Source organism: Larimichthys crocea, chromosome III, assembly GCF_000972845.2.
Source record: "Larimichthys crocea isolate SSNF chromosome III, L_crocea_2.0, whole genome shotgun sequence".
NCBI classification, from domain to species: Eukaryota; Metazoa; Chordata; class Actinopteri; family Sciaenidae; genus Larimichthys; species Larimichthys crocea.
Window position 1 is genome coordinate 41,601,252 of NC_040013.1, and position 11,933 is coordinate 41,613,184.

General features: G+C 35.9%; 1 protein-coding gene across 2 annotated transcripts in view; it reads left to right on the forward strand.

Moving 5' to 3' along the window:
- LOC104934847 (spermatid perinuclear RNA-binding protein) overlaps positions 1–11,681 on the forward strand; it is a 74,876-nt gene extending 63,195 nt beyond the window's left edge. The window contains exons 13-18 of one of the 2 annotated variants that reach the window (XM_019272326.2): positions 558–707; positions 2,066–2,200; positions 3,367–3,507; positions 3,607–3,730; positions 4,700–4,750; positions 7,965–11,681. In XM_019272326.2, coding sequence (XP_019127871.1) covers positions 558–707; positions 2,066–2,200; positions 3,367–3,507; positions 3,607–3,730; positions 4,700–4,750; positions 7,965–8,053 — 690 coding nt within the window. In that variant the 3' untranslated portion in view covers positions 8,054–11,681. Of the gene's footprint in view, positions 1–557; positions 708–2,065; positions 2,201–3,366; positions 3,508–3,606; positions 3,731–4,699; positions 4,751–4,849; positions 6,366–7,964 lie in introns of those variants that run through there. The other variant, XM_019272327.2, reaches the window with a different exon arrangement.
- Positions 11,682–11,933: the final 252 nt, after the last annotated feature.

Below are 11,933 nucleotides of genomic sequence, written 5' to 3' on the forward strand. Positions count from 1 at the left end.
GAAACCAGCCGAGGGTCAAGAGGGTTAAAAACAGCCTTTAGCCGTCATTTCCTTCTCGGACTATTAGAGTTATTTCATTATGTACTTGAAGGAGGTGTCAGATGATTAAAAATGTGAACATTAGCTTAGACAAAGAAACCGTTGGACCAAAAAGAGAACATGTTCTTTTTGTGACAAAGTTTACACTCACGCTTTTTCTTTGTTGCTCACATCTATTCATTGAGTTACACGTTCACACATCAGAGCTGCAGTCAGTACAGCCAGTCTTTGTGTTGTTGTTGTTGTTGTTGTTGTTGTTGTTGATGGCCACTTTGCAGCCTCACTGCAGCACTGCTAGGTAGTTCAGTGCCTTGCACAAGGACAACTCAGTCACAGATGATGGAAGTGTGACTCATTTCCCAGCTGTGGTGAGTTCAGGGATTGTCAGGGCGTAAGAGAAAGTTTACCAGCTACTTTTCTAATTAGAGGATGGTGAACTTGAATGTAGTAGGAAACCAGACTGATAATATTTACTGAAATGTTATTCTGAACACTGTGTGTGTGTTTTTTTTCCTCAGGCGCTGCAGGCTCTGGGCTTCGTGCTCTGCAGCGACGGCGATGTAGACTCCCTGAGCGCTGACGAGAAATCAGATGGCGAAGGCAAGAACGACAGGATGTCCACTAGCTCCAGCTCCACCTCCATCACCTCCTCCACAGACACACAGGAGGTGGGCAGCACACACACACACACACACACACACACACACACACCAAAACACTGGGATTATTAACACGTACACATGAGGACTAGACTGGTGCACAGACGGACAGTGGCCTTTTGTGAAATATCAATGTCACCAACCTGTGATCTATGGGAGATTCCTCACTTATCACAAGGACACTTCAGCGAGGTTCATTAACTTAGCATTATTCTACATAATTATCTACTATTTTATAAATGAAATATATAACTAAAAATATGATTAAATACAGGAGTAATAGGGTTAATAATAACTACGACAAAAAGGGACTACTAGTACTCAGACTATATAAATCAGACTACTGTAATGACTGTTTCAGAGTTTATAGGGACCACATTGAAAAAGCTTTGTCCTCTTTAGATTTTAGTTCATTTGAGGTCATTGTGCCTGTTCTCACATAGTTGAGTCAAAGGGTGGTTTTCCCTTTTTAGATGATTTAGTTTGAATCCTCTATAGAGGCCTAAAGGAGGTCAAACTTTTGAGCAGCTGAAAAGAAAGAATATTAAAAACATTAGGAACATAACTGTGAGCACCAGAAATGTGTTTTCTATTTTTGACTCCCTTTCCAGTTATGTGGGGACTCTTTAGATTCATCTCAAAACTTCAGCTCGAGTACCACTGACTTATAGGTCATGAAAATTGGTTCAAAAACAAACCAGTGTGATAAAGCTAAAACTGTAGTGATGAGAATGAGCCATTTCATATACACTGATGTTTTTAAAACATGGTTACAAAGAAAAAGCTGCAATTACAGCAGGCAGAAAACATTACAACAACAAAAAAGAAGTAAATAAAAGAGTTTCTGAAAAGAACACCTGTTTCAAAAACATCAACAAAAAAAAAACATTTTGTTTGTCCACTGACAAGTAATAATTCTTTATAATGAAATTTAGGGATTCTTTCTTAAAAAGTTGTTTTGTTATGTTAAAACAAATAAATATTGGCTGATCTTGATCAGACTTTTGTAAACTCTCAGTTATATGTATCTTTCTCAAAAATGTAGCTCAAGTTGAAGATGCAGTGATGCATTTTATTCTATATTTTGGAGCATTTCTCATATATTTGTTATTGACGTAAAATGATCGAATGATTGTGATGCAAGGATCAGTCAATGAATAAGTTAATAGACTGCTTCAAGGTTATTCTTTGTGTGTTTTTCTCAACACAAATCTTTTGTGTCATATATGAAATGACAGGGCTGACAGGAAATCTTGTCTTTCTCTGGGGAAACCTGAGCACTACTATATTTAGGAATATGAAAAAAATGTTAGACTTCTCTCTCTCTCTCTCTCTCTGTCTCTCTCTCTCTCTCTCTCTCCCTGTAGTCCAGAGCTCCAGGTCCGATCCTGACAGCAGGAGGTAAAAATCCAGTGATGGAATTAAATGAGAAACGCCGTGGCCTCAAATACGAGCTGATATCAGAGAGCGGCAGCAGCTACGACAAACGTTTCATCATAGAGGTACGGAAACGCTCACACACACACACACACACACACACACACTACTCCATTTCATAGATTTCCTGTCTTCCTTTCAGAGAGGTCTCATTAGGAATTGATGAGAGAGGGAACGTGTTTGATGTTCGGCACCTCTGTGCTTCCTGAATATCAAAACATCTTCACACATCTTAGAAATGCCAGAAAGACAGCTGAACATGAAACCAATTTTATCCTACGAAATCAATCTGAATCACATTTTTTTTGTTTGGGCTCAAATGTAATGTTTTTGGTTCCTAGTCTAAATGTCTTGACATTATTAAGCACAAGGATCTTGTTTCCTTTTGGGATTATTTCTCTTTTACATAAAGGATAATGAATGTGAACACACACAGTTTAGAAAATAAATGACGTGTGTCTAGTTTTTTTTAGAAGAAGAGATAAATAAGAACTTTGAAGTGATACACACTATGGTAGAACAAATAAAGAAAAAAGCAAAACTTTATCAGCAAAGAATCAAATTAACATGGCATGAATATTTTCATATTTTCGTGTTTTTTTTTTGTTTTTTTTTTTGTTTGTAATAATATTCCAGGTCTGTTTCACTAAACTCTCATAGCTGTACAAACTAGTTGTAAATCGTTCATTTCAGCTTGTTCATGACAAGGCTGTCCGCTCTGCTCTCAGGTCTTCTGACAGAAATCAGCAGACAAATTTATCAGAATCAGTCATTTTATTAGATGACCTGAAAGAATTAATATTATATACAGCAGGTGTCAGCAGAGCAAAGCTGTACTGTAAAATAGTTAAACGTGAAGTTTGATGCTAAAAAAACAAAGTGGTTCATGACTAATATGAGAGGCGGTCATGTGAAGTCGCAGAGGTATTAGATGAGAGAATATTATAATCTAATAATATTAATTAATATTGGAAAAACCCAAAGATACTCGATTACTATTGGATTAGATAAAGAAAAGCAGCAAATGCTCATATTCAAGAAACTGGAAACAGAGTGAAAGTTAACAGATTATCACAATAGTTCCTTTCATTTCTTGTCAATTAACTAATTGTAGTTTAGTTCTCATTTTACAAACCTTTTCATCTATGAAATGGTTTGTAAAATGAACAGACTTTTATACCAGCTTTATCAAAAGACATCCTCCTCTCTGCGCGTTATGTTGTTGTGACAGGTGGAGGTGGACAAGCAAGTTTTTCGGGGGACGGGTCCCAACAAGAAAGTAGCTAAAGCCAGTGCAGCGCTAGCCGCGCTGAACAGCCTGTTTTCTGGCTCCAAATCTACGGCCAACAAGAAGAAACGGCCCAACCCTCCTGTGAGTAAATGAAATACTGCTGTAGTCAGCATTAAATGATACAGTATCATGTTACAGTGTTAATGTGTGCTTTGTGTGTGTGTGTGTGTGTTTGTGTAGCCAAAGCGACCTGTAGCCTCGGTGCTGACCCTCCCGGCTCTCGCTGCTAGACCTCCACGAGTTCCCGTCATCCCCAGAGCTCCATACATTAGCACCCCACCCACACATGGGTACATCCCCCCAGGTTAGTCCAGCTGCATGGCAAGCTAATGCCTTTTACTTGATTTATAAGAAAAAGACTGAGGGAGTGAACCAACTGTCTTGATCTTGGATTATTCCATAAAAGTTTGATTATAGTTTTCTTTTTAAACAAATTATTAAACGTATAAAAACTGAAACAACAAACGCTTAATATGCAGTACATTGGTTTTGATTTCAGGTTCATGTTTTAATTATGGTGTCAGTGATCCAAAATGTAGTGGATGTATTGATCTGAAAAATAATCAGGCTCTACCTGTTCAAGCTGAAGCTTCCTCTCTAAAAAGAGGAAATATATGGTTATTAGTTAAGTTTTGTTTTGGTTACAGTTTAATGGTGAAGTTGAGGAAAAGGCAAAGAAATAAATTGCTGAGAGGATTGAGATGTTTTTTATGTCTGTCCAGTAAATGTAAAACGGCAGCCAGCTATCTACAAAGCTTTTGTTTTTCAAAATATATTTGAATTATAATGCTCTAATTAAGAGTAGAATTTAGCCTACCAAGACACTTAGGAAGCAAAAATGTCAGTTTCAGTTTAGACCGTCAGCTTCCTCTGTAAACTTGCCATACAAAGACAGTTATTATGATAATTATAAAACAAATGTTAACTGAAAGCTGAAAAAACAAGTAAATCTATTTTTATTTTTTCTTAAAAATCCATTATGAATCGTATCCAAAAAGCAGTTTCCCTAAAGCTGTATGATCTTCTAAATATGTTATTTTACTGCTAAAAAATATTTTTTAAAATCCTTCATTTCCATCTGGACATGCATTAACCTGCTCATGGTGATAGACAATCACAATAACGCTCAGACTGAATTTCTTGGTGAGGTAATGAGGACCTCACATTACAAAAGTTGTAGATGATGGATCATCTAATTCAACTGGATACATTAATACAGTTTATGTGTTTTGTATAGTAATTACACTATATTGCTTTTTCTTGTTTCCCACAGGTTTTGGTGCTCCTTATGGTTACAGCCCTGCAGGCGCCCTCGCTCCATACGGTAATCTTACATTCTATGTAATCAATAATACATCCATTTGATTTGTTCATCACTACATCCCAACATTTGAGTTCTTTCTTTTTCTTTGCTTTTTCTCAGGTTTCCCCTCCAGAATGCCCTCAGTAGTTGTCCCAGTCATCAGAGTCCCCACAACATACCCCGTCACCCACCACTACCCTTATTAGAACCCTCACCTCACCTCACCTCACCTCACCTCACCTCACCTCACCTCACCTCACAGGAAGTCAAGTTATAAGTTAGATTCTGACTCTTGTCTGTCAGTATCATTGTTGTACAGCATGTGCCCTCTGTGCTGCACTAGAAACTAGATTAAATAGAACTTTGTGTGTCACTTTCATTACTATATGTCTTAGATATCAACAAATAAGCTCTTTGATCATCAAACTATTATATACTACTACTATATATAATGAAAAACTGTATGTAGGATACTAAATAAAAATTTACCAAAGGGAACAAATTAATTGCCTACCATAGGAAGCACAACCATTGTTTGACATTGTTTGCACCTAAAAATAATTAAGCTCAAGGGAGCTGGAAAAAAATGAACTAAACAATAGACATAAATAAATATCCCCTGTAGGCCACTTAAGACACCAAATGCTAAATACCCAATGTAGCAACCTAAACTAAGGACTCAAACATTGTCTGTTTAAAAATACACTTCTCATGTAGTGGCTGTTTTTTAGTTCCCAAAACAATGTTAAATTTCCCAAACTAAAGATCCACCATGATGAACTGTCACTGTAAAATTAGTCACCATGGTCACCATTTTTTTTGTTGGTTTGTTTTTTTAGTTCCCTATAGTGGCCAACTAAACATTAACTATAAGGAACTAAAGAAACACCAACTACAACATATCGGCAATGTAGGAAACTAAATAAATATCCACTGTAAGGAGTTAAAAAACACAAACAACAAACCAAATATCCTATATAAGGAGTGAAACTTACTTTGTTACGAATTAAAGAAACACCTGTCATACACAGACTTCTAAATATACAGTGTAGTAAACTAGGGGACTAAATGTCTTCTGTAGAAGAACTAAAGAAATTACTAACCATACAAATATTGACAGTATTAAACTTAACGTACACTCCAGTAAACTACTGTAAACAGTAACCAACTAAAAAAAACACCTACCATACAACAACATATACAATGTAGGGAACTAAACATCCTCTGTATTGGAACTAACTCAACATCCACTATACAGTAGCAGACCACTGCATGCAAAGAAGAAATATATTTTCATTAAAGATAACTTAAAATAACATGCACAGACTACTAAATATACAATGAAGGTAACTAATAAACTATAACTATTTTTAAGTAGACAAAATGTAGACAAAATGTTATTGGTCAGAGAGCTTTTTTGTTTGAAAGGTTAATTATTCCTTTAAGAATCTTTCATGGATGTGAACGCTATTCGGATATTGAATGTCCAAGGTTTACAGTTGTTTACACTTGTTGAGTATTTGAGATGTTGAGCTATTTTGTGTTGAGTTAAAATACTTTTTTTTCAGAGAAAGATTTTATTTTGACCTGTTTGTAGGTTATACTCTGTTTAAATAAAGGGATATTTTTGTGAGCAGCTGAGTTCTTCTTCTATTGTGTCCGCTGAGGAGCTCCTAAAGGATAATTTAAATGTATCATTCCTTGATTCTAATTTTCAAAGCTTTGCCCATGTTTTCTATCTAGTAAATGATAATAATGACAGTGTACTCACCAGGTTAAAGCAACATTTTGTAGAAACTGGTATTTTTGTTATTTAGTACCCCCAGTTTCAGAGTGCAATACTACTGTCATATATATATGGACAGCTGTACATGTGTATTTGTTATGATTATATAATTTGGCAACTTGACAACTGCTAACAGCCAAACATCAAGCAAGTGCAACAACACAAGACATAGCAGCCAGCTAATATTACCTACTAGTCTAACAACAAGAAGCCCAGCTAGGTAGACTTAAAGTCCCAGATTGACTTTTTTATTCAGCGGCTTCTTGCTCAGTCTCTCTTTCTCCTCCTTAGCTTCCTCTGTCAACCTTTCACCTCTCTGGTGTCTTCACCATTTGTTATGTTCTTAGAGGCTGCTCAGCCCAGTTACATTGCCCATGTGTCCAGCCTTTATTCTGGTACGACACCAACTCTACTCCCCATCTATATTCAGCCACAACCTGGGCCTGAACGCCTCCTCTTCCCGGTGGTCCAAAACGCCTGTGGTATAAACAGGAACACTTCCCTGGTGTTCTGAAGTTACAGTCCAGGCAGCCAGGCTAACAAACTGAGCTAACATTAGCTAACAGCAGCTATAGATCGTAATCGGAGAGTCTGAGATACAGACAGACATTTTAGGTGCTCTCACCTTCAGTTTGGTCTCAAAATAAAGTATGGCTGCCTGACTTTTCAGTGTGGACAGATCTCAGCAATTTTTTACTAAACTTTGAGTAAATAAAATAAAATAATAAAATAATATCCAAAAACTTCTCTTGCACAGCAATTGTCCAATCAGACTTGAGCAACCATAACAAGGTACAGCAGGTTTGTCAAGTGTTTTGCAACTTTTCCAAAACCAAAAAGAGTAAGACATTTATTAAAAACTGTGTTTATCTGATCTAATGTGTGGAGAAGTGTAGGAGTAACTAAGCATTAACTCCAAAGCCAAAGATCATCATCTGGTGAGGATAACTTCTTGCCTGCAATATGCAAGTTTTAGTTGCTGTCTTTGAGCACAATATCCTCAACAGTACTGTAGATCCATTGCATCTAGAAAATATACAAATATTACAGTGAATTATGATTTTCCTAAACTGCCAAATGTATAATAATAACTGTATAATCTGAACACCCAGAATTCAGTTGTGCTAGAGGCTTTTGTTGAGAGAACCAACTCTGTAGCCCTTGATAGCCTATAGGAGTCAATAAATGTGACAAGCTAAACATTTATAGTTGGCGTTGCTACGAGGATTTTTAAGCCTCCTGAAAACAGTTCCAGTAACAGCTACACGAGAGTTTGTAATATGCTTTAAATTTTCAACTTTCAAATCAGTTTTCAGTGACCATATAGTTAAAGGATTTCCCACATCAATCTATGTTTATCACTTCTGAAGGAAACAGAGGATCTATATTATGTGATAATGACTATTTCTGTTCCTGTTAACCCCGGTTGCTCATGTCTCCTGTCTTTAGGTGGCCTGTACATCGACAGTGCCTATTACCAGCCGCAGACCATAGCCACACCTATCATCATCCACCTGGGCCCTCAGGATCTTTTCTGACCCCGCCAATGTGCCGAGACCAGCCTCGGTAACAGCCTCGACCTCCTGTTTAATCCCTCACCCTTATTAAACTCTGTCAGCGCCTCTCAATTACTGCAGCGCTGTTCCCTCGGTTTTCTCCCTGCACACGAGACACAGCAGCAATATTGAAAGCAATATGGAGGAGAAAACACCTCGGGCGACACTGTCAAGTCAATGTCTGGTTTTCGTGAAGAAGAGGCTGCAGCCGAGACTTTGTTTGACCCAGCTCACTCAGAAAATGTCAATAAAACACAAAGCAATACTTCTTCTGCCTTTGGGAATCTCAACGTGTTCCAAAACTTGACTGGAGTCTGAAATGGTTTTTCAGTCAAGTTGCTAATTTCAAACAGACCATCAGCACTGGCACATTCAGAATAATGTGACCTACTGTATGTAAATATGATATTTACTATCTGTATATATGGATGTATGTGAGTTTTGAATATATATTAACATGTTAATATGTTTGAATATGTAAAACCCAACAGGTAAAGAAACATATTTATGATATATATCTGAATGTAAATAGTGACTGAAGCAGCTTTGTATTTAAAGCACTCAGATATGCTATCTATAAAAAGAGTTAAATACATTTTACAAACTGTCTATTACACTGTATCGATATGGTTGTGTTATATAATCCCTATTTAAACTTGACTACATATAGTAGACAAAGTAGTATTTTTCCATTTTAAAGATAAATACCACATATAATTTGACAGTACCATGTTTTAATAATTTATTGACCAACTAATAAGCTCTTAAATTGAGGTTCTAGATTGACTGTAAACACTCTGTGCCCACAAGGGATCGCAGGACAAATCTTAGGACTCACAAGATAATAAACAGAAGAGGAGAGCAGAAATCATATACATAATTGTGTTTATTTTTTTACAGACTATTCAACTAAACGTTGAATACATAGACTTTTCTTCCTTTCAAAGGCTCTCAAGCCAAAAAGTGGTTTAGTTGTACATGATGCTCAAAGAAAAGGTACAGGGTTTAAAATTATAACCATATATGATAATTACAAAACAGAATTACTTCTCATATTTCTAGATTAAAGCCTTCATCATGGTATATGTCATTTTTTATCGCAATACAAGATACACAATGCACTGTAGTAAATATAGAGAATACATTGAGAAACTGTTTATGAATGTCTGGTTTTGGCTAATCCAGTTAATTACACGACGAGTCAAGAAACTTTGTCACATGGATGCAAAACTCCCCTTTTGTCATGGAGCAGTGCTGCACTTATGTTTGCAACACTGGCCACATTAGTCTGATGCACACACAGAGACTAAAGAGGTGGATATCTCTGTTTAAACGATGGTAAACTCAGATGAAAAATGTATAGCATCCCAATCCCTGCTTTATGTGCATATCTACATTCTAGCCACAGTCAGTCTTTAATTCCCCATCAAACTTGGCCAAGACATTTCTTAGTACTGCTAATGCAGATTAACATTTTTAGATGGACGGCATGGATGAAGAAAAATATTTAGACAAGACCTTTTAGTTTAGCCTCTGCAAACATTTATTGTATGCTGTTAGCTTTTAATTCTTTTGGTAGCATTATAGTATAACAGCTCCCATAGTGCTTTGAGAGCACACTTACTTAGAGTATGGTTATTACTAATGTGAGCTGTAGTTGAATGGCAACAAAATAATAATTTTATCTTTGTTAAAACGACAAGGCTTATACTAAACTATACTGTACTTCATAGTAGTAGATACTCTTTCAACTTTTTATTGGTTTATATATGTTTTTATGGTTTTCAGATTTCCCCAATTGTTGCTAAGATGCGCCTGATGCTAAGAGCATTAAATAACCTAAACGTATGAATATATGAATATGAGTATTTAAAAAGCCTATTTGGAAAAAAATGTTAAAAGTAGTACTAGATTAAGATGTTTTGGTGACTTATTTCTTACTGCAGCTTGATTCACACACAAGCAATATTCAACTCAGGAAATTCAAACCACGAAAAAACAAAGGAATGCAAAATTAATCTGATTATCATAAACAAATGAAAGAAAGCTTCTGTACTGTTGATGAGTCCATGTATTAAATGGATGGACTTACTGTATGTAACGTCCTGTTCTGTTTGAAGTGTTGATGAATGTCTCTAGTAACAATCTAAAATCAAACTGTATTACTGCTACAGAAGATTAACAGGGCCAAAAATCACAAAAGTCAAAATCTTCAGTGTATGTTGTATGTTGTATAGTGTATATTGGTCTAAACCAACATACAGTATGTTTTCATGTTTTTAATTTAATTTAAGAACTTAATTTAATATCATTTTACAGTTGTGTGTGAACTTCTAGATTTTACTTAAAACCTTTGAATGCAAATGATATCAGAAACGTCATATATATTGTTAAGTTATAAACTACAGTCCTGGCTCCTGACTATAGCTATAGAACTTTATTATTGACAAAAGTGCATGTTCAGTTCAAATTTCTACAGTAATGTATCTGCAAGTAGAGCACAAAAAGTAACTAGAACTAAAGATTTTAAATAAACGTAGTGGAGTAAAAAATATGTTTGCCTCAAAACATTTCGTAGAAGTATGAAGTAGCATAAAATTAAAATAGTCAAGTAAAGTACCTCGACTTTCTACTGAAGTACATTTTTTGAGTAAATGTACGGAGTTACATTCCAGCCCTGAGTATTCTTAAAGAAATCCTATAAATGTCAAATTGCCTATCAAGCTGCACTACTAATTTTGCAACATTGCCCACTGTGGCCTAATAAAACCAGAGATGTTGAATAACCTCCTCAGAAAAATATCTATCATTATACAAATCTTTTTATTACCTCATGGTACTGTAAATATTTCCACATTAATGTTACCATAATTACCTGTTAGCAGTTTTTGTTGTAATCCCTGTTGTGTATCTTGAATTTTTCTGAAAGCTCTATCAGATCTGTCTCAGAGTTCAATAAAACAGAAATGCCTGAAAAGGCCTCACACCAGCCAAAGTCCATGTTCAGGGTATTTAAACCCAAATTTTACAGATATGGTTATTTATTTTTTTATTCTTACCAACTCTGCAATCATACGTGTTTGCCCCAAAAAGTTGAACAGTCACGTGTTGTAAACATCTGTCTAATCTGTACAATATCATCCATCCTACATGATGTGATCAATATCATATTTCCCAACCTCAACCAAGCGCTATAGGAAGTGTATGGATTGTGAGCAAAGGAAGCACTGTCGTTTACTTTAATCTAACTCCTCCAGCTGTTACATTCACCCCGTCTTCACTCTTTCTCAAAGCTTTGTTATCTCCTGGTCTTAAATCCTGACTGATGCCGCTCACATTCTTTTCTCACTCAATAGTGTCGTTTTTGAACTTCCATACTATTAGTTTTGTGTTAGTTAGATCCAGAAGTGTTCTGATCTGCCTGGCTTTGAATCAATATTAAAATGTTTCCCACAGATCTGTAACAGGAAAACAGGAAAAGAAGTAGCACAACTTATTTTTCTTGTAACATCCAGTTTAATGTTTCTGCCATGGACACCACACACTTCATCAGTCAAAATGTTATAATTAAATATTAAATATTTATTTAAATAAACTTTCACTTCTCCTCTTAAATAACTTGTTTGACCTTTTTTTTTTTTTGCTTGAGTCACATGATCAATACTTTCGAAACACACTGAAACCCCAGCCAGTGTGAGTGCATCTAAATGACAGTAAGTAGAAAGGATGAAAGTTCTATCACTGGGACTAGTGATGTGTCGGTCGCGAACGAGCCGGTTCAAAGAGCCGGCTCTTTTAAGTGAATGATAGGAGCGAACCGTTCTTTTTTTTTTTTTTTTTTTTTTTTTTTTTACTTTTCTCT